Source organism: Punica granatum, chromosome 2 (genome assembly GCF_007655135.1).
Source record: "Punica granatum isolate Tunisia-2019 chromosome 2, ASM765513v2, whole genome shotgun sequence".
Taxonomy (NCBI): Eukaryota; Viridiplantae; Streptophyta; class Magnoliopsida; order Myrtales; family Lythraceae; genus Punica; species Punica granatum.
Window position 1 is genome coordinate 16,249,453 of NC_045128.1, and position 23,414 is coordinate 16,272,866.

Sequence of the window (23,414 nt, forward strand, 5' to 3'; positions counted from 1 at the left end):
TTGTACCATTATGTTACATCTGTAAAATATTTTGTACCATTATGTTACATCTGTAAAATATTTTGGATCATTAAGTGACAACTTCAAAAGAGTTTGAACCATCATGTAACGTTTCATCAACTCCCAAAAACATATCAGAGTTATGTGTCGGCTACGTCAGTTTCGCTTGACGGTGTCAATGATGAGATAACGATTTGTACTATCATGTTATATTTTTGAAACATTTTGCACCATCAAGTAGCAAAAAAAACTTTTTGGACCAACTTGATACATTAATGAAACTTTTTGGACCACCAGTGTAATTACCCATTGTTTTTTTAAAAAATTTCAACTCAACTCAACTCCACTTATCTTCAATTCAACATTACAATCATTACTTTTTCATAATTCAACAACACAATCATTATTTAATCATTACTTTTTCTCAATTATTTATTACTTTTTCATACTTTTTCTCATAATTTAATAATACAATCATTACAAATCAATTAAAATCAAAACTCAACTCAACTCAACTTTAAATCCAAACGCACTCTGAATTTTTAATCACGAACACAAGCATTTATAATATAATAATAAAACAAAAAGTTAATAATTAAAGAAAACCTGTGGGCCCCACCTATCTTTCCTCTCTGAATGTCATAACCGTCAATTTTACCCGCCTCCAGCACCGTCTTAGCGTCCATACATCAATCTCCATTCGGTGCCCGCCGCCGCCTCCGCCTCCGCCGCCGACCTCCTTTCCACTCTTTCACCCCTCACTCCTTCCTCTCAGCTCAGTCTCACTCGTTCCTACCACTGAGCGAGCTCGGAAATCCTTCAGATGAACCATCACTATCACCTGCAGTCTCCGTCCAAGTCCCGGCCTTCCCTTCTCTTCCCCCGCGAGCCCCAATTCCGCGTCTACAAGCGCCGCCGCCTCAAGCCGATCCCCGTCCGCCCCCTCCGCTGCCTCCACCTCACCTTCCAGTCCCAGTTCGAGAACCTCCTCCACTCCCTCGCCTCCCAGTTCCCCCCCAATGACCTCCTCCCCTCAGCCCTCGCTTTCGCGTCCGGCGCCGCCCTCTCCATCTCCCAAGGCTTCGCCGGCCGCGGCAGCTTGGGCTCGCATCGCCGCGACATCGGAGAGTGGATCCTCTTCTCCAGCCCGACTCCTTTCAACAGGTTCGTTCTCCTCCGCTGCCCTTCCATCTCGTTCGTGGGGAGCGAGCTGCTCGAGGACGTCAATGAGCGGCTCGTGAAGGAGGACAGGCACTTCGTGAAGCTCAGTTCCGGCAGGATGCAAGTGAGGATCCCCGAGGTTGATCACAGAAGGAAGGATTCCGAGCCGAAGTTGGAGTACCAGAGGTTGTGTATTGGGGCGGAGGATGGAGGAGTGATTTCCCTCGATTGGCCGGCGAATTTGGACCTGAAGGAGGAGAGGGGATTGGACTCTACTCTGCTGCTGGTGCCCGGGACGGCTGAGGGGAGTATGCATGAGGACGTGAGGGCTTTCGTGCTTGAGGCTCTGCAGCGAGGTTTCTTCCCCGTGGTTATGAACCCGAGAGGGTGTGCTGGGTCACCTCTTACTACTGCAAGGTTAGGTTATTGTTTACTAGCAGTGATTAAGCTCAGAAATTTGGAGTTCGCCTAGATTCCCATCTCAGCTTTAGTTAGGGATCATGATGTAGATTACAGGATTCCAATTTTTGAATGATGCCACTTTCAACGATAGATGCGACCGTCATTGATTATGCTATTCATTGATTTATAGGTTATTTTGAATAAAATGCTGTGTTGGGTATTAGTAGTCTAGTTTATCTGATGTTGCTGTGCGATGGATGCAAATAATGCTTGTCTGTTTAACAGTTGAGGGAACCTTTTTGATATCTCATATGGTGTATTGGTAGTCGGCCTCTGTTTGATGGAGGAGCTGTATTTGAGCTGGGGTCTTTTATCAGACTTGAAACATACGGTCATTTTTTAAGGATCCGAGATGGGTGATATTCACTACAAGTACTATTTCTAGAGAAAGGAGATTGGTATCTATCGCTTGCTGCTTTATCTGTTGCAGCAAGATATTGGGACCACTCCAGTCATATGTGACAAATTTCTCGGTTTCGATCTTGTTACGTTCCAACTATAATAGGAGGACCTCCTGAATGCTTCACCTTATGTAGGTTATTTACAGCTGCTGACAGCGACGATATCTCCACAGCGATTCACTTTATCAGTAAAGCAAGACCGTGGACGACACTGATGGGTGTTGGCTGGGGTTTCGGGGCAAATATGCTGACAAAGTACCTTGCAGAAGTTGGAGAGAAAACACCGCTTACTGCTGCAACTTGCATAAATAATCCTTTCGATTTGGAGGAGGCCACAAGGTCGTTTCCATATCATGTTGCAATTGACGAGAAGCTTGCTGGTGGACTAAAAGATATTTTGCGAGCCAATAAGGTGCCCTTTTGCATAAAAGCATCGGCTATTTTCATTTTTTGTGAGTATCAGTTGCTGTTTGTCTCACTACTGAGTCTTGTACTTTGTCATATTGATGAAACTCATTTCTTTTTCCTTAGGAGCTCTTTCAAGGCAAGGCAAAAGGGTTTGATGTAGAAAAGGCCCTGTCGACAAACTCTGTCCGTGACTTTGAGAGAGCAATATCTATGGTACCATATGAATTTGAGGCAGTAGAAGACTTCTATTCCAGATCAAGCACACGAGATTTGGTCGGGAATGTTAAGGTTCCTGTACTTTTTATACAGGTACTTGTTATTCGATAGCAGTGAATGGCAGTGTGGGGATCTATATACTCATGCATACTTCTATATATATATATATATCGTGTTTTTGTGTTTTCTACTAAATATTTAGAAGATCCTAGAATAATATTTTCTAAAACTGGACCGTAAAATATTAGAAAACTCTAGCAAGGAAAAATACTCGAGGATCTTCTGAAATAAGAAAATCATTTTATATTATTTTGTACTTATAAAAGAATATGCCATTCATTGAGAACATCCTTGAGTAATATTTTCTTGCAAGAGTTTTCTCCTCGCTGTTGTGCTTTGACATATTAAAAATGGCCATTGCATGTCAGGAGTATTTGACTATATCTTTCTCTCGGTATTTATGTTTATGTGGATCACCCCATTGCATATGCATTTTCAACTTCTGGTCTGCCTAATTTCACATGCCTCTTATATCTTTATGTGTGTGCTGCACATCAAATTGGCGTCTGTGTTATAGATTCACACTTTCTGCATGTTTCTTGAAGTGATTTTTGCATAATCTGTACCTGTTATTTCAAATATAGAAGTGGATAAAGAACGAGATTAATTGATGACATGCTCCCAATTTACTAGAACGATGATGGAACAGTGCCACTTTTCTCAATTCCTCGTGGAAAGATAGCTGAAAATCCATACACAAGTCTGCTTCTATGTTCGTGTTTGCCATCTGCTAATACTGGCAATACATATGCTCTCTCCTGGTGTCAGCATCTCACAGTCGAGGTAGTAAACATACTTCTGTTTTTCAAGTCTGATAATTCTATTCTACTTCTTTACTTTGAACGTTTGTGGTGTTATACTTGCAGTGGCTTGCAGCAGTGGAACTTGGACTTCTTAAAGGTCGACATCCTCTTTTGAAAAATATAGATATTAGCATTAACCCTTCGAAAGGTCTCTCTCTGGTTGAAGGCAATATATCCAATCAGAGCACTAAAATCAACAAGTTCCTCGAACTTGATGAGGTAGATGAGTATTCCATTGGTAAAATGAGTGGGATGCTTGAAGATGGTGATATTACAGCCACTCCAATCTTCGGCTCCATGAAAGATCAACAAAGAGAATTGGGAAAAGTAAACGATGTAGCTAAGGTTGTAAAAGATGGAGGGTTGCAGCAGAGTAGTTCTGTTGATGCAGAGTTGGTCAAGGGAGAGGGAGAGAGCTCTATGGATACTGAAAGAGGACAGGTGCTACGATCAGCTGAAGTGGTTTTGAACATGCTTGATGTTACTATGCCTGGAGTGCTGACAGAAGATAAAAAAATGAAGGTAATGTGTTGAAACATCTGTTATATCTGTCTCATCTTTTCTGGCATATGGTATATGTATATGTTATATAGCTTGTGGTGCCATATGGACTATTTTAGCTGATTAACCATTGTCTCTTGGTGCTATTACAATGAAAAGTAACAGAAGAAACAAATATTGCCAGTGGGGGTATGTAGATGTTGGAGTTGTCTCCGAATCTATTAGACGCATTTAGGTTTCTTACTCCAAGGGTTGTTCAATATCAATGATTGATCTATATTTGATTTTATGGCGTTCGATTATTTGTTTAATTTCTCACATAGAACAATTCAATGATGTATTTAGGACAGTTATAGTTTTCGATCCTGTTTCTGAGATTGCAGTAGTTTGTTTTGTTGCTCTTGCAATTGATACGTTTTATATTCGTCAATAATTATCTGAAAAACCAGGTTCTGACTGCTATGAGCCAAGGTGAGACACTCATGAAGGCTTTACATGATGCGGTGCCCGAAGATGTTCGCGGAAAGATTACCCATGCAGTATCGGGAGTTCTGCAAGCACAAGGGGCTAACTTGAAGCTGAATAAATTAGACACTGGTCATATTCCTAATTTCTCCCCAATGTCGAAGGCAAAAAAAGAAGAGTCTGTTCATGATATTTCTAGCCAAATCGCATCCTCTAAGGATAATCAGTCCTCGGATCAGATGGCCAAGGCTGAAGACTCAGGCTCAGAAAATGGTTCTTTTAATGGCGATCAGCTGAGGCATTCTTCTGGATTGGAGTCAGAGCTCCAATCTTCGGGTAAATCAGCTAGCAGTTTTGAAGATGAAACAAAAAGTACTGGTGAATCGGAAAATAGTTTCGACTCTGAGGAGCTTTCCAGAGAAAAAGCTTCTGATTCGTCTATTCCAAGTAGAGCTGAGACAGCAAGTGGGTCGGAAGATATGACTGCTGATGCTCTTGCTGATTCAGCAGCAAAAGAATTGGTAGACAGGCAGAAGAGTGAGGAGAGAAGTCCAGATTCTTTATCAGAGGAAAAGAATATGACATCGCCCAAAGTTGCAGAAGACGTTCAGTCATCATCTGAATTTTCTTCGGAGGTCCCAAATGCAGAAAAGGACAAGAATGATGATCAAAAGAAAGAAAACAAAAGCATGCAATCTCCTTCAAACTCAACCCCTTCCTTCTCAGTGACAGAAGCACTAGATGCCTTGACAGGGATGGATGATTCTACCCAAGTGGCAGTGAATAGCGTTTTTGGGGTGCTGGAAGAGATGATATCTCAGTTGGAAGAAGGTTCAGACAATGAAGATGGAGATGGAAAAGTTGTCAAGGACAAGGAGGTTGGTGCATCATCCCAGAATCAGGAAAGAACCCATGGCGTTTCTATTGAAGAGAAAGAAGTTTCTAACAAGGAATCAGGTTCAGATTCTCATCCCAATGGGTTTCATGAGGAGGAGCTAGCTCAATATTCAGGGAGGCAGGATACAGTTAATGGAATAGGTAAAGGGGAAAACATTGAGAGTAATCAATTAGTTAATAGCCGATTTTCAGATACTAATAATGTTGACAAGCTTAGACTATTAAATGGTCTTCCATTGTATGCCACCACAAAACCTTATGGGGGCTTGCTTCGTGATGAATATATACGCAGGTACCTCTTTTCAAAGCTTCCAACTAAGCCACTCGACATGGACACAACTGCAGCCCTGCTGCTAGACTATATCCCTGAAGAAGGCCAGTGGAAGCTTTTAGAACCACCAGGAAGTAATGGAGACTCTACTGGTAGTGTTGCTAGTACTACTGGGATGGGTGTTAACCGCACAATTAAGGATGAATCTTCTGCAAATGTAGATATAGCGGATGAAATTATTGAAACCACTTATGTTGTAATGGATTCTGAAGAAGTACAGCCTCCAGTTAAAGAATACGCGATAAAAGATAGAATCAAAAAACATGCCCATACCAATGACATGGGATCTTTCCAGCTAATGCACTTCATTAAGAAGATCATACTGGATTGTTTAAAGGTTGAAGTTGATCGCAGAATGAATGTAGAAGATAAGAAGGAAATGGAGCCTTCTCTTGCAGTAGATTGTGAATTAGTTGCCAATGCTGTGTGCTCAGCTGTCAGTTGCGATGAGGATCTAGCTTTAGATCTGAAAGCAAGGACTTACAGCATTGACCATTCTTATGAGAAGATTGGGACCCTACATGGAGAGCTTATAGTTGAAGCACTTTCATCAGCTGTCCAGGAAACGAATTATCTGAAAAGAGTACTCCCTGTGGGTGTTGTTGTGGGTTCCTGCCTTGCTGCTTTGAGGGAGTTCTTCAATGTGGTCAGTGCACATGATAATGCCACGATAGAAAGGGACACTACTGATGGTACTAGAGATAGGGCAAACATCTTTAGTGAATCTCTGATGAAGGAGACGGCTCTGGTGGAAATGTCCCGGAATAAGAGTGACACGGAGCTTAATAACAGAGAGATTGATAGCCCACCAGATAAGAAATCTGATAAAGATAATTCAGATGATTGGCTTCGAATTGGAGACAAGAATGACAAGAGCAAGGAAACACGCAATAGGCAAGTGATGGTTGGTGTTGTTACTGCTGCTTTGGGCACTTCTGCACTCTTGGTGAAGCAACAGGTAGGGGGTAAATCTCTTTAGATGCTCACTTAACATTTCCTTCGTTACTATTGCCCAGCCGTTTGAGGGTCTCTGCTGCCTATCGATGCTTCTGTCCACACTGTTCTATTTGTTCCTTAGATGCATATAAGTTTTTCAAAAGCAAGAACGTGTAACTTCAAAATATATATCCTTTCCCTTATTTGCTGCAAAATCTTTGGTGGTGTTTGATGAAACATAGTAAATTAATTAATTAATTGTTTAAAAAATTGTTAGAAATTTGTTACTAATTGATTCAAGAGATGGATGAGAGGAGGGGAGGAAAAGTGAGGATGAGAGAATTTTTTTTTGAAAGGGTTCCCTACACCATGAGTTTTTTTCTTTTTCTTTTGTTTTTGTTTTTTTATTTTTATTTTTTTGGCCAAGGCTTCACAGATAAGTAAAAATGACAATTTGTTATGTGGAGCCTATTTACTTACCGATTAAGTAGTTTTCGACTTAATGAATAAGCAGATAATCCCATTATCTGTAATCTATTCTTTGTCCTCCCATTGATTTTCAGTGTAAAAAACTTATATTTAACTTTTACGCACTTAATCAAATTTTCTTAAATGCGAAATTTATTTTGCTTTCGACCAGGAGTGTTTAATCTGGTTGTGATTCACTTTATTTTGTGCTATTTCTTTGCATGGTGATCGAACTTGATATATGTACTGTCAAACAATTATTACTATATAGATATGTAAACTACTGTTTTGCATTCTTGATTTCACTGTTTGTTGATCTAAAATTCAGTTTACTGGACCAAAACCATATTAGAGAGTGGTGGGTTTTACTCCAGAATATATCTCTACTCATCCTTCTTAGCAATTTTAATAACATAGGAAATGGGCAAAGGCAATGAGAATGTTGGAATTTCATCAGAGTCCTTTAAGGAGGAAGGAACTCATAAAAAGGAGCTTGGAGAAGTATCATCTGAAAAGGACCATACGAACCTAGTAACAAGCCTTGCTGAGAAAGCAATGTCGGTTGCTGCTCCTGTTGTGCCTACAAAAGATGGTGAAGTGGATCAAGAAAGGTCTTTAACACACTATTCTACTCGGTTTTAGCATACAAAAGTTATTGTTTTTGTTCTGAAATGTATTGTGGCTTTTCCTCCCTGATTCTTGCATATCCATTCCTCAGACTGGTAGCAATCTTGGCAGAGTGGGGTCAGAGAGGTGGACTGCTGAGGCTGGTTGGAAAAGTTGCTTTGCTTTGGGGTGGCTTACGTGGTGCAATGGGTTTCACCAACAAGCTTATTTCATTTCTACATATAGCGGAACGTCCACTTATTCAAAGGTAATCCAGGAAAAAAATGTCCTCACCTGTCTTCATAGTTTCATTTCCCTTTTTCTCTGCTCCGTCTATCTAGTTATGCATCACACACTGGATCCAGATTAAATAATGATATAATGATCATTTGAAAAATATAGAGATGCAGAATCATATGCTCTGCTTGGATGTACCTCATCACGTGGTCATATTTTTTCATTACCGGATCTCCTTATATTACCTTTACACTATTTTTGGGAACACTGATACAATCACATCTCCACCTTCCAATGTTACCAGGATTGTTGCGTTTGTGTGCTTGGTTCTTGTGCTCTGGTCTCCAGTTCTTGTTCCATTGCTTCCAATTCTTGTGCAAAGCTGGATGTCCCGTAGCCCCTCCAAGATTGCTGAAGTTGCCTGCATTGTTGGCCTGTATGCTGCCGTGATAATACTTGTTATGCTGTGGGGCAGGAGAATCCGTGGCTATGAAAAGCCATTTAGGCAATATGGCCTGGATTTGACCTCATCGCAGAAGGTATAAATTCATTTATATAGATGCACTCTGCTGGTAATGCCAGAATAATAAAAAGCTCAACACCTCTATAAAGACTCTCATTAAAACACTGCAAGTAGAAGGATTGAAGATTTCTTTTACGATTCATCCTTGGGAGTTAAATGCTCATTGATATGGAAAAGCCTTTAATTTCTTCCTTTAGAAAAATCAGGCATGGAGGGTATCTCTTTATTCTTGGTGACATTGACTCCATTACTGATCCCTGACTCTGGGCTTTGCTTTATTTCAGTTAGACAATTTGACATATTTTGTCGGCTGTCGAAAATGAATTTAACAGTTTCTATATTATTTTTCCTGACAAAATATTTGCTAAGGTCTCATTAAGGTCTTTACCTTGACATAGCCTTTAGAGTCAACTTATTCCAAGAAACACTTGGACATCTTGGTAATTAGATGTTAAAGGCTTATCTACGTCTTTCTGGAGATCCGTAAGTTTATTCAGTTGCCTCTCTTTTGTAAAATTGTCTTCCAGGTACCTGGTTAAATCGCTGTTTATTTTCACACCGATCTTTGTATCCACACAATCTGACTAGTAATAGAGAAAATCTTGTTCTTACCTTTTGTTCCTTCGCTTAAAATTGATATCCATTGGGGCTTTTGTCTTCTCTGCATCAACGGCTTCTGCATAAATGGCAATATATAAATCCGATTTATTATACATTTTACTCATTGTGCACTGATTCAACAAAAAAGCTGCTCTGTTATATAAGGAATAAATTCTCCGTGCATTGGCTAATTTGAGCTTTGCAGGTCCATGATCTCTTGAAGGGCTTGGTAGGGGGAGTGATGCTCATTCTGGCAATACAGATCCTGAATTCTTCTATAGGTTGCACCAACTTTTGTTGGCCTCCTGGTCTCCGTTCACCTTCTTTAGATCCTATAGCAAAGCTCAAGGCTTACACAAAAGTTCTTTCACTGGCTGGTCAAGGATTTGTGGCTGCAATTGCCATTGCAGTCGTAGAAGAATTGCTTTTCAGGTCTTGGCTTCCTGAAGAAATTTCTGCAGATCTTGGGTATCACTGGGGCATTATTCTCTCTGGACTGGCGTTCTCTTTGCTTCAGAGGTATTTTCTTCCTTCAGATGATGATATGGCATCCAGTCAATGGATTATTCGGGATTTCTTTTGCAATGTAGACTCGGGATTGGCTATACTTGACAAGTTATCTGTCTCTCACTGCATATTGTCTGGTCAAAGCATGAGTTGATGGATCTGAAACCGGGGTTAAATGAGTTTTAATGCTTAAATTTTTTAAGAATATACCATCACACCACCCCTCCCCTCCCCTCCACTTAAGATGCGATCCAATGAAATCCAATGAAAGGATCGCCAGGGCAATTTCAGGCTGGTCCGGTCTGGTTCCTTCGAGTTGCTGTTTTCATCTACATTCTGGTCAATTATCATTGAACGCCCCATTAGTAATTTTGATTGTTCTGTTTGATTGCAGACCTTTTTGGGCACTTCCTGGTTTATGGCTCTTGTCAGTGAGCTTGTTCGGGATTCGGCACAGGAACGAAGGCAACCTTTCCATTCCCATAGGACTGCGTGCTGGGATAATTGCTTCGAATTACATCTTACAAAGAGGCGGGTTTCTAACTTTTGCACCTAATGCGCCTTTCTGGATTGTGGGGACCCACCCTTTCCAGCCATTCAGCGGGGTGGTTGGTCTCTGGTTTGCTCTTGTAATGGCAATAATTTTCTATCCAAGAGAATGCAGCATGAAGCAGCAGCAGCTCACAAGGACAGTTAGGGAATGACCGCACATTTTCATAAGATGGTTGTCGTGGTACTCATTTACGAAGAATGTTACATTTATGGTCAGCAAACAGTCCAGATAAAGCTCGAATCAAGCTTGTTTGGCTTAATTGAGGCTGCCACAGATTGAGAATCACTGACTTCTAGAACTGGCTCGTGAAAGAATGAACAAATCAATGAGCTGCTCCACAGTGTCATGGAACAGCTTGGTCACAATCTCGTGCCGAGATTCAAGTCAAAACCTTGGTGCCACTAATCGGGGAGCAACTCGGTTTAGATATAGAAACCAATTTTGGGAATCCACATTTTTCTGTATAGGTATAGATTGTGTCTGCTGATCTCTGTAATTATGGCCAAACGCCTGTATAGGTTCTCTCCAATTCCCGCATGTGCAGTTGAGGTGTATAGCTAAAGGTCAGTGGAGTGAATGAAAAGATGGCCATGGCAAACGGAAAACGTGTATGCTATGATATCATTGCGCGGGGTATCCTCAGTTTCTCTCTGGGAAAGTTCCTTTTTTTTTCCCCCCCTTTTATGTATTTGTTAATTGTTTAGTTATTTCTTCTCCTAACGCAATATTTTAATAGTCAGATGGCACTTTGCCACTAGACCAAAAAATTGGAGGGTAAACTGTACTTTACTCTATTTTTGAAATAATTTTGTTTTTATGTTTATTATGGTTATACTAATTAACTTTTATATATATATATATTAGTGGATCTTAACTTAGAATTTTAGAGTGAAATAATAAAAGCTAATTGATTTGTTCTCCACTTGTAACTGTAACCGAAAAACTTTGTTTGGCAATAGAGTATGATATAACTTCACTTAATTTTATTTTATTTTTTCATCAATTCAATAACATAATTGTTATTTTTTTATCTTTTTTAATTTAATAATAAATTTTCTCACATACTTTTCTTATTTATTATTACAATTAATTTTTTAATATTAAATTCTCTAAATTATTCATTACTTTTTTTCTCAACTTAACAATACAATCATTACTTTTTTTTTCTTCTTCAATTTTAATAATAAAAATTTCTAATTATTTTTGTCTTCATCATGTAAAATCAAATTATATTCCGTTACCAAACGCAACATTATCTCAAAAGCTGCCTTACTTTTTTTTAATTCTCTGCCTAGAAAAAGGTAGACGGTTTTATGTAAGAGGTCTTCCAATCGCAATCAACAAGTCCCTTAGGGGATTCGCAGATCGTTAGATAACATGGAAAATTGGCCCATTCTAGCATTTTTCAGGGAATGTGAGATAGAAATTTGAAATTATTGTATTTGGTAAATATATTGGATGACTGAGAGTATAGATAGTAAATTTGATAGTATAATGTTTGGTATGTACAATAAATTGAGGGAAATTAATGTTATTTTACAATAACGCCCCCTATTTGGTAAGTAAATATCTTTAAAAAAAATTGTTGACTTAGCAATTTGGTAGCTACCTGTACTGGAATCATGCAATCACATATACTGTCGGCTGATGGATTATGCAAGGAAATGCAGTCCGCTACTTTCCAGATACAATTGGCTGAGGAATTTTGCGGTCTTGTAACTGAGGAATTATGCGGCCACTATGATATGCCCTAGAGTCAGTTTATGTATTTGAATAATTTCTTTTATGACAATAAATTTTATTCTATTATTTTATACATTGTTAATGTTTATTAGAAAGATATTTTAAATGTTTCACTCTTAAAGAGTTAAAGAATATGAGTGATGGAGTATTTCGGTAAGAATATCTTTAAACTGTTCGAGACTTAACTGGGCAGTGTCTTTCCGGATATATTGTCACATCGGTCTGTATCTATGATTGGTATATAGTTACTAATGAAGATAAAGTAGTGAGTCTTATGCTATTTGACAACTGTTGTCATGACAGACATGTTGATGCTTCCATAATAAGTAGTCGAACGTGACGTTCAGATAATATTCATACGGTAATTTACTAATGTCAATGAATATTATATAGACTATATTAGTGCACATAGTCCTTGGACCTGAGATAGAACACTATATGATATATGGATGATTAGAATTTGCTACTGCTAAAGTATTTGTGTTTAGCACGAGTATTAGGCAGATAGTGATTCTAATACTTGGAAGTAGGTGTTTGATTAAGATGGAATTCACTAACTTGAGTAAAGAGAGAAAATGTCATATGGATGTGAGTTTTATTCTAGATCGAGAAATCCTCAGTCAGGGTAAATAAATAAAAAAAGGTTTATGTTTAAGTTCTACAAATCTAAGAATGAAATCGGAGAATCCATATGGTCGGTTAAAGGATTTCACATTTACCATAACTCTGACTAGATCGGGATCTTGTTGTGAAGGGACTCTATACATGGTATTTACAGTCACAGATTCATTAGAATGTTTTAATTATACATTCATCACTACTTTGATTATCATAAACTTTGGGAGCTGAGAGCATTATGGGAATTATGCATTTTGGTTATAGAAAAAGTTTCTAATAATGTCAAATGAGTTGACATTATAATCCCATTGACATTTGGTGATGAACTTAGTTAGTCACACACATGGAGCGTGTTTAAGCCGAGAAAACAATTAATTCTAATTAAGGAAATTAATTAGGAATTGAATGAGGCTTGCAATATGGTTGTAAGGGTACTAGCACATTCTAAAGCAGAATTCAACATCAAAGTTAAATCTAACTAAGAAAATACGAGAGTTTCCTTATTTGGAGAGTTTCTATAAATAAATTGTCTATTAATACAAACTTTTGTCAAGGACTAGAATGATCTTTCTTTCTTACTTGGAGGGCAAGTCATTAGATGACTTAAAGTGCAAGGACTAATTTGTCATTAATTAATATTGATTAATTAATAATTGCAATTAGATCCCTAGGGTAAATCTATATCTAGATATGATATCTAGTGATTAACCCTACGTGTGTCATTATTCTCAAGACCCGAAAGTGAGAGAGAGAGAGAAAGAGAAAGTCGGTTGAGAGACATCAACTCAGCCACTCTACTGCCCTCACCAATCGGAGGCCTATCCGGTCTTGGTTCGATGAATCGGAATTGTCCAAGACATCCTTGAAGAGATCTTCTCTTTCCGCGGTGATTCTGTCCGAGTTTGTTGACCTAGATCAAAGTGGACGGATCTAGAGGAGGCTATCCTCGGTAGTATCACGTTCATGTGGTCGTAAAGACCAGACAATTGGACGGTTCCATCCATCGATCGAAACAAGCCGAATTCCGCAAGAGTAAGTATAAATGTATTGACTTTCTTGTGGATTCATTATATATTGTTATCTATTCGTTAGAATGTGATTTCTCATATTAAGATTTGATCTTGAGTTTTTTATTAAAACGATAATGCGATAAAAATTTGATTTTTTTACTGATTTTAAAGTTTTCACTACGCACGTGCTCGATTTTCTAACAGACATTTGCTCCCAAGACACAGTCGACTGAGGAATTATGCAACCACCTAACAGTTGACTGAGGAATCATGCCATCACCTATCACCAGATACAATTGTCTCTAATCCAGCCATCTTCAAGATACCAATCAACCAATAAATATTTAACATTCCCCTTTAAATTTTGACTATCTAAAGAAAATAAAGACTATAAGCTTTACGTTTTTACCATTTAAGATCCACTACATAATATATAGATAAGAGAATTTCAAATATCAGATGGGATACCATGACATACATATAATAACATCTATTGTATATTGTTATATGTTAGTACACATGTGTACCCAGTATAGTCCATAGTAAGTATAGAATTAGAAGAAATAACAAGATAGTTGTCATGTCCAATTACATAAGAAACGACTAAATTTTCATCCAAAATATAGTCATTGTTGATCCTAGTTTTATTATCATGATAGCAATCTATTGCTAATACCCCAAGGCAAAGCAAAAGGTTAAAATATCTCCATTTGTTAAGCAAGAAACATCCAAGCATCACTTACTCCTCTCTAGCAAAACCTATCAACAATTGGATCACTAGATATATTCTCTTCAGACCTTTTCTCTCAACCTTTTTAGTAGAGTGTTAATCGCTTCTCCACTTTGACTCTGAGATGGCAGCTTAATACCTTCACCAACTTGACTTTGAGGTGGAACATAAGTGCTTGTTGAACTTTAGCCATGCAAAGTGTGAGGCTTTTGTGAAACACTAGGCCAACTATTCATCTCATCCACTCCTCCAGCTTGAAATAAGTCTTGGATTAGAAAATTATCAACATCATCCTTATCTCCTTTTTTTATTTCCTGACTCCATTGCTTCCTCCTGATCTATCTTCTCTAGTGCGTCTTCAAAAGACTCACCCTAACACCTGTTGCGCGATCTCTAAAAAACAAAAACAAAAATTGATAGTTCATCGAAGACACACAACACTTGGATGGCTCTGCAATGCAATACTCAATACTATTAGCAAAATAGAATAGCACCAGCATAAAGCATAAACGAACAAAATAAGGACAATATTGTTACGAGATATGTTCAAGATACGCTAAATCTCCTATGACAATATCTCGGGATACATCTTGTAATATACATTTTTATTGTAATCTCCCTATATTAGGCACCTTTTGATATTCACCTAGAATTAGCTTACTCTAGTTTCCTCTTCAGCGATGTATATATATGTAATGTCTGGTCATCGAATAAACTCAAGCATTCAAGACAATTCTTGTCTTTAGCATGGTATCAGAGCAAACCTCTGGAACCTGGGATTAGTCTGAGGAAGGATGGCGAGGAATGGAGAGAAGGCTGAGGATTCTGGGAAAGGGATGCAGGCTTCGGCCATATTCAGGATCAGTACGTCGAATTCAACAGGAGTGCAAATCACCTTCTGCCTCCTGAATGGAGAAAACTACCTGACATGGTCGAGAGCGATGAAGATCGCACTCACGGCTAAAGGAAAGCTGGGATTTGTGGAAGGAAGAGTTCCAAAGCCACCTGCAGGAGACCCTAATATGGAAAACTGGGAGATGTGCAACTCCCTAGTCCTAGCCTGGATTTTCAACGGGCTCGAGAAAGAACTCCAGCCGAGTGCAGCATATGCGATAGAGGCCAAAACCCTTTGGGACGATCTCAAGGAGAGATACTCTCAAGGGAATGAAGTGAGAATTTATCAGTTGAAATCGGACATCAGTGTTTACAGACAAGGAGGCAAGACTGTCCAGAGGTACTACTCGGGCATCAAAACACTGTGGGATGAACTCGAGAATTACCTCGAATCCCCAGGATGCTCGTGCGATGCAGCGACCCGGTACGTTGCTCAGAGGGAGAAGGAGAAAATTTATCAATTTCTGATGGGCTTGGATGACGAGTTTCGAGGCGTTCGATCTGACATACTTAGGATCGAACCCTTGCCGACAATGAGTAGGGTTTATCAGATGATTTCGGAAGAGGAGAAGCAGCATGTTGTGGCCCGATCTAGAGACGCGATACGAACGCCCGAAGGGGGAGCAGAGCTGGGAGCATTTGTAGCCCGAAGCGTGAGCGAAAATCGTCAAGGACAACGGTGGACTCCTGAGGGAAAGTCGATTTGTGATCACTGTGGGCGATCGGGACATGTGAAGAGCTCCTGCTGGGCTCTCCATGGACTGCCTGCAGATGGAAGTAACAGGAACAAAGGGAAGAAATCGGGGAGCAGTGGAAAACAGGTGACGCAAGGAGCAGGGCAGTGGAAAGGATCAGGACAAGGAGCAGGGCAGTGGAATAGAGGGGGACGGCTGGCAGTAGCCAACGCAGCTCATGATCTCGCTGTGCCCAGTAGTGGAGGAAGCAATTCCACGGGACAACCCAGACAGTGGGGTGGAGGGCACTCAGCTGCAGTCAACGCTGTCCATGATGGAAGAGCGTCAAGCAGCACAGGGAATTCCTTTTCGGGTTTATCCAGCGCTCAGTTCGAGACTCTTCTAAACATGATTACAGCTCATGAAGGGCGGAACGAGCCGCTAGTTGGTAATGATGATTTCGTTTTTGTCGAGAAAGGAGAATGGATAATTGACACTGGTGCCTCGAGACATATGACAGGATGTGAAAATTTTCTGAGTAATTTGACATTAATTGATGATAAATTCTCTATCTATATTCCTAATGGGAATTCCACTCGAGCAACGAGCGTGGGGAATGTTCGGCTTGGAGATTCGTTTATTTTGCAGGATGTCTTATTTGTGCCGGCATTTAATTGCAACTTGATATCGGTTGGCCAACTAAGCAAGGATATGAACTATATTGTGACTTTCTTACCCGGGATATGTCTTATACAGGACCGCGAATCGAAGAAGACAGTTGGACTGGGTGAGATATAGAGGGGGGTATATTACTTACGATGGGTGGCGTCCTCGGCGTTGGCTTGTCAGGCATTGGGAGTTGGCTCAGGAGATATTTGGCACAAACGTCTTGGACATCCATCCAGTGGTATTACAATAAAGGAAATTAATTTCGATTCTAGTTGCTTAAAGAATAAGAATTGTGATATATGTCTTCGTGCTAAACAGACACGTTTACAGTTCAGTTTGAGTTTGAATAAAGCTTCTGCTCCTTTTCATCTTGTGCATTGTGATTTATGGGGTCCCTATAGGGAGAAAACTATATCTGGAGCAAGTTATTTTTTGACTATTTTAGATGATCATAGCCGGGCATTGTGGTTGTATTTGTTGAAGGATAAATCAGAGGCAAAAGAAAGTTTGATGGGCTTTTGCAACTTAGTCAAAAATCAATTTGGAACGGTTGTTAAGATAGTTCGAAGCGATAATGGTTTGGAATTTCTATCTCGAGAACTGCAGGATTTCTTCTTTCGTAATGGGATTGTACATCAGACGTCATGTACGGACACACCGCAACAAAATGGAAGGGTCGAGAGGAAGTATAGGCATATCCTCAATATTGCATGTGCACTATTATTTTAGGCATCACTTCCAACACGTTTCTGGGGAGAAAGTGTTGCGACGGCGGCCCACTTGATTAACGTAATGCCAACACAAGTATTAAGAGGCAAAAGTCCCTATGAGATTCTTTTCCAGAGAAAGCTGAATTATATGAATCTACGAGTATTTGGCTCTCTGTGTTATGCGCACCATCGACCACGTGACAAGGATAAACTTGCAGAAAGATCTCGGAGGTGTATATTTGTAGGTTCTCCTCATGGGAAGAAAGGATGGCGGGTGTTTGATTTGGAGAAAGAAGAATTTTTTTATTTCAAGAGACGTGCAGTTTTGCGAAAATGAATTTCCGTTTGAAAGGATCGGACGTCCTAAAATGAATGCGGGGAATCCTCTATTTTTCCAGACCCAGGAGTATGCTGGAGGAGAGGGGGAGATGAATAAAATATGGGATGATGATGAAGGAGTTTGGGATGGTGGTGAACAGGGCCGATTGAATTTGTCCGGGCTGATATCAGAAGAACGGATAAGAGCTCGCAATGTAATGGGTAGCCCACGGTTGAATGGTTGCAATGGGCTGGGAGAACAAGGAGAAGAGAGCCCATTGCCAAGCGAGCCCAGCGAATTGAATGAACAGGCCGCACGGGATGTGATGTCCAGTCCACAGCCAAGCAATCTTAATGGGCCGAGCATATCCAGCCCAGACCATGTACAGAATTATCAGCCCGAAGGCCAACTGAATTCGGCCCAGCAGACTGAGGATAATCAAAGCCTCTCAACTGAACAGACTACTAGAGTCCGGGAACCCGTGATTTCGCGGAGATCGGGCAGAGAAATTTTGGCACCGAGGCATCTTAGGGATTTTGTGGATCATAAAGATAAGGAATTTATTACTCATGTTGCCACACATTACCCCCCTTGTCCACCCATTCCACCGAAACCATCAGGTACGCCATATCCCATTGAAACATATCTAGCACGTGCTGGTTCTAATAGTCATGATTTATCTTATCTGGCTGCTATTGATTCGGATATCAAGCCTAAGACGTATCGGGAGGCGGTTCGCGATTCTCGGTGGAGAACTGCAATGGCGGAGGAAATACGAGCCTTAGAATTGAACCAGACTTGGACATTGGAAACTTTACCTCCTGGCAAACGACCCATAGACTGTAAGTGGGTGTTCAAAATAAAGCGACGGGCAGATGGAAGTATTGAGCGTTATAAGGCACGTTTAGTTGCCAAGGGATTTACTCAGGTGGAAGGTATTGATTTCCATGAGACTTTTGCTCCTGTAGCAAAATTAGTCACTGTGAGATGTTTGCTCACTGTAGCAGTGGCGAGGGGGTGGGAGATGCATCAGATGGATGTGCAAAATGCTTTTCTGCATGGGAATTTGGATGAAGAAGTATATATGAGATTACCGTCGGGTTTCTTTTCACGAAGAGAAGGGATGATTTGTCGCCTTCGAAAGTCTCTTTATGGCCTTCGACAGGCTTCACGTAATTGGTATTGTAAATTTGCAGATGCTTTGAGAGGATACGGATTTCATCAATCTGGCGCCGATCACTCCTTATTCATTTATTCAAGAGGAGATGTCTTTCTGGGAGTTCTTGTTTATGTGGATGATCTTATAGTGGTCGGCAACAATGCTGCTCAATGTGCTTCTTTTAAGAAGTATCTTCATCAATGCTTTCGAATTAAGGATCTGGGTCCACTGAAATATTTTCTGGGAATTGAAGTGACTCGTGCTAATTCAGGTCTTTTTCTAAGTCAGAGGAAATATGCACTCGATATTCTCATTGAATGCGGTATGTTGGGGTCTCGCCCTTCTTATGTACCTATGGAACAAAATCATGGGCTTTCTGTTGATTCGGGTTCACGTCTTAAGGATGCAAGCAGATACAGACGTCTAATTGGTCGATTGATTTATCTGACCATCACCAGACCTGATTTGAGTTACTCAGTACATGTATTAGCTCAGTTCATGCAGGATCCACGTCGATCTCACTGGGAGGCAGCCATGAGAGTTGTGCGTTATCTAAAGCAATCTCCAGGCCAAGGAATTTTTATACAACCCAACTCTCTGGAGCTGATAGCCTATTGTGATTCGGATTGGGCAGGCTGCCCTATGACTAGAAGATCAGTTACGGGATATTTTATTATGCTTGGGGGATCACCGGTTTCCTGGAAGACCAAGAAACAGACTACAGTATCTCGTTCATCTGCAGAGGCTGAGTATAGAGCTATGGCTGCTACTGTGAGTGAGATACTTTGGTTACGGAGTTTGTTAAGTTCTCTTGGGGTTAGAATTGATCGCCCTACACCTCTATTCTGTGACAATCAGGCTGCTTTACATATTGCAGCTAACCCTGTGTTCCACGAGAGGACCAAGCATATAGAGATAGACTGCCATTTTATTCGTGAACACATCCAGTCTCGAATCATTGCCACTGCACATGTCTCAACTAAACTACAGCTTGCAGATATATTCACGAAGGCGTTGGGTCGAGATCGGTTTACCTTTCTCCTTGGCAAGTTGGGCATTCGACAATCTTATACTCCAACTTGAGGGGGAGTGTTACGAGATATGTTCAAGATACGCTAAATCTCCTATGACAATATCTCGGGATACATCTTGTAATATATATTTTTATTGTAATCTCCCTAAATTAGGCACCTTTTGATATTCACCTAGAATTAGCTTATTCTAGTTTCCTTTTCAGCGATGTATATATATGTAATGTCTGGTCATCGAATAAACTCAAGCATTCAAGACAATTCTTGTCTTTAGCAAATATTAACAACAAACTAGCAATATAAACACCGATGGTAGATTATTAAAGTAAAGCAATTTTAAAAACTTGTTTAGTAATTACCTTAATTCAATTATCAAAAACAGACTTCTCACAGACAATTACAGTTCTCTTGGTCATTCCATCAAAATCCACTTCCATTACGCATCTTGTAGATAGCATGGGTTTGCTTTTTCAAAGTTCTAACACGTGACTCAATATGTGTTGAACCCTTAATAGTTGTTCCTAGTACCTTCTCTTTCAAACCTCTCTCGAGAAATTAGAGGTAACCACTATTGAATTGACCACTGTCGGCTCTCCATCTTCCACTATGATAGAGATGCATTAAGACTCTTATAAGTTTGTCATCCGCATTATGCATCCATATATGGCCTTGCCGCTTCCACTATTCATTTTCTAACATCTATAAATGATGCCAAAAAAATCCAAAGTTTTGATAGTACACAGTAGAGGAATATGCAGTCAATAAACAAACAAACAAATAAATAAATAAATAAATATCACAAATAGAATTAAGAATATCGACATTTCGGTATTAATATTTCAAACTCTATTTCCAGATAGAGATACATATAAGAACTAACCATCCTTGTAGAAATTCTTTCAGTAATATAAGATTAAACATTCAAAGTTTTATAGTAAATGCTTTGTTATACAAGTATATTAACTTTGTCCCCTAGCACTCCTTCATCGATCAAACATTTCTTGAGCTAAATTATCTCGTCAAGCAGTCCACTCATTAGATGTTTCAGCGGGTCTAATTTGATCACTCTTCTTGGCCTACTTTGAACTCCCCAATCTATTTTTCAGATGCATCAATTGGCATTTCACATCGGATGTGATTGTGTATAGCTGCACATACCATAATTATCATGCACTGCACTTTTACAGAGTAAAAAGACCTTCATCTCAAGATTGCCATATTCCATTGAGAAGACCGAAAGAACGATGTTTGTAATTCAATAACTCGTGGTTGGTCATCTTGCCTACAATCATTCAAATGATACATTTGTCCTCTATACGGTATAAGAAGACCAGAATCGTTTGGATAACCAGCATTACAAGATAGTAGTATCCCGTATAATTAGAGATAAAATATTAGATTCTTATTATATATTAAACAATTTTTATGATAAATGAGGGTAAATTATGATAGGATACAATCTAACACTTTGGTATAAATTTTTTAAAAAATGTGACAATTAGGTACAAATTTGTTTCAAAATGTAACAATTAGGTACATTTCGTCAACTTCATATTAACACGTTAACTTTTGATGATATGACTCCTATGTGGGTGTCGACCTGTTAACCTTTGCCACATGGCTCTTGCATGACTATTCACATGTCAATGTAGAATTTTTAAAATGAAAACTCATTTAAGAGATTTGAAATTAAACTAAATAAAAATAAATATAATCCCCTTCTCCAACCCATCTCTCTTCTCGCGCTCTCGGCTCTGCTACGGCCTGCCACCCCTTGATGGCCGACGTTGGGAGTCCTGAGCTTGCTCGTGCATCAACCCATGCCCTTCATCTTTGTGCGATCGACCCTCTCCCCATCCCGCCTCTCTCTTTGCGAGATAGCGCCCCCACACCCAATTCGACAGAACTCAATCGAGCTCGAGCTGGAAGGATGAGGTAACTGTGAAGAATAGGGAGATCTTCGAGGAGGATGAGCTCAGTCAAGCTCGAACTAGAACAATTTCTTTGTTTCCCTTCCCCCCTCTTCCCCTTTGTTACTTTCCTCATCTTTATATATATATATATATATATATTTTTGATGAGACCACTAACAGTTTAGTCCTCCAATTTTTCAATAGCCACCACTTGAGTATCTGAATTTTCAAAAAAAAAAATTGATCCCTCAATTTCAATTCCGTCTAACAGTTTGGTTCTATCGTTAAGTGATTGAACGGAAAGCTAACATGGAAGCTGAGTTGGCCCAAACGGCGTCAAAGTCATGCCACGTAGGTACCGAAACGAGGTCGTTTCGCAACCTGCACACCGAAAAACAAAAACGACGACATGCCTTGCCGTCCTCACCTCCCAGCCTTATCAAAAACGAAGTCGTTTGGCAACATACTCCCTGCAGCGGAATAGAAGCGATGCCATTCCATGCTTCCCGGCCACGGAAAAACGACAGCGTTTGGCAGCTTCCCTTGCAGCATCAAAACAATGTCGGCTTTCTTAGTATGCGTCGGTCTTGGTTTTCAAAGGCGCGAAAATCAGCCCCAAAAATCTGTCAAACCTAATTGCATAACTGAAAAAGGAATTTTCCTAGCTAACCCGAGAATCAAACAGAGAGAAGGTTAAATCGAGCACGATTTCGCATTCATAAAAGGGAGTGAAGGTTACAATGGTATGAAGTTTGTTGTTTTCCTGCCATAGAAGATCACATATAGACTTCCTCGTGCTGATCAGTGGTTATGGACCACTGATGTTGGTTTTTGTTCAGTTTGTTTATTGTTTTAGCATTTATATGTTGGCTGGTAGGTGGACAAGGAAAAAAAAAGTAAACTTTTTTTAGTTGTGGACCATGCTTGTCTTTATGGTGTTGGACATCATGCTATTGTTTTGTCTTTGTTTATTCTATCCCTTATTTGTTTCTTTTTTTAAATGTCAGACAATGTTAGAGGAGAATGATCGGTCGGATGGGGGATATGAGACTGGTTCTGATGCGAGTGAGGATGAAACATACGAACCTGGATCAAAGGAGTATGAGGAGTATGTAGAGAATGAGGATGATGATGAGGAATTTTTCGCAGAAGCATTTCAATTTGTAGATAAGGTTGCAAGTGATGTAATCGAGTCTTCAAGACAGAGAAAGTCAAAGTAGAGAGCTAATGTTGGTATAAACATTTCCTCAGAGAATGAGGCGTCAGAAACTATTCTGAGGGTTGAATATGATGATATTCAAATACCTGAGTTTGATTATGAAAGACATATTACTGAGGAGTATCAAGGATTGAGAGGGAGTGATGACGAAGACAATGGGATCATGCCTGTTGATTTTGCCTAGGCACCATTTGGTGAGGTCCACTTGAAGTTAGAAATGGTGTTTCCCACCCTTAAACTGTTTAAAGAGGCTGTGAAAGACTATAACATATATCTTGGGAGAGTTGTGAAGTAAGAAGAATGACAAGATTAGATGTAGTGTTGCTTGTGTTGTGGAACATTGTGAGTGGAAAATATTCTATTCATATGCTGAGCATGCAGGGGGTTACCAGATAAAGACCTTCTATCCCACTCACACTTGCAACAGGGTCTTAAAGAATCCTCTAGCAGATAGAAAATGGGTGGGAAAGAAGCTAGTGGATGCCATGAGGAGTTATCCTACTATTACAACCAAAGATGCAACGAAATTCATGGCTTATAATTATCAAGTTCAATTGGTGGAGATGAAGTTGTATAGATCTTTGGAAATA

At 39.7% G+C, this 23,414-nt stretch overlaps 1 protein-coding gene across 2 annotated transcripts; it reads left to right on the top strand.

Annotated features, from left to right (window-relative positions):
* The first annotated feature begins 662 nt into the window (after positions 1-662).
* LOC116195371 lies at positions 663-10,838 on the top strand. 2 transcript variants are annotated; one of them, XM_031524519.1, is made up of 11 exons: positions 663-1,578; positions 2,160-2,436; positions 2,556-2,741; positions 3,342-3,491; positions 3,575-4,033; positions 4,462-6,663; positions 7,527-7,720; positions 7,828-7,983; positions 8,257-8,491; positions 9,281-9,594; positions 9,977-10,838. In XM_031524519.1, the coding sequence occupies exons 1-11, from the start codon at positions 824-826 to the stop codon at positions 10,284-10,286; spliced, it is 5,238 nt and encodes a 1,745-aa protein (XP_031380379.1). In that variant the 5' UTR covers positions 663-823; the 3' UTR covers positions 10,287-10,838. The 2 variants fall into 2 exon arrangements, with proteins under 2 accessions (XP_031380379.1, XP_031380380.1); XM_031524520.1 differs by having other exon boundaries at positions 1,441-1,578; positions 2,171-2,436.
* Positions 10,839-23,414: the final 12,576 nt, after the last annotated feature.

Excerpts from the sequence above, each read along its gene's own strand:
- LOC116195371 (XM_031524519.1), top strand. The coding sequence starts at position 824 with ATGAACCATCACTATCACCTGCAGTCTCCGTCCAAGTCCCGGCCTTCC. Across the intron at positions 1,579-2,159 it reads TCACCTCTTACTACTGCAAG|GTTATTTACAGCTGCTGACA; the intron begins GTTAGGTTATTG and ends CACCTTATGTAG. Across the intron at positions 2,437-2,555 it reads ATATTTTGCGAGCCAATAAG|GAGCTCTTTCAAGGCAAGGC; the intron begins GTGCCCTTTTGC and ends CTTTTTCCTTAG.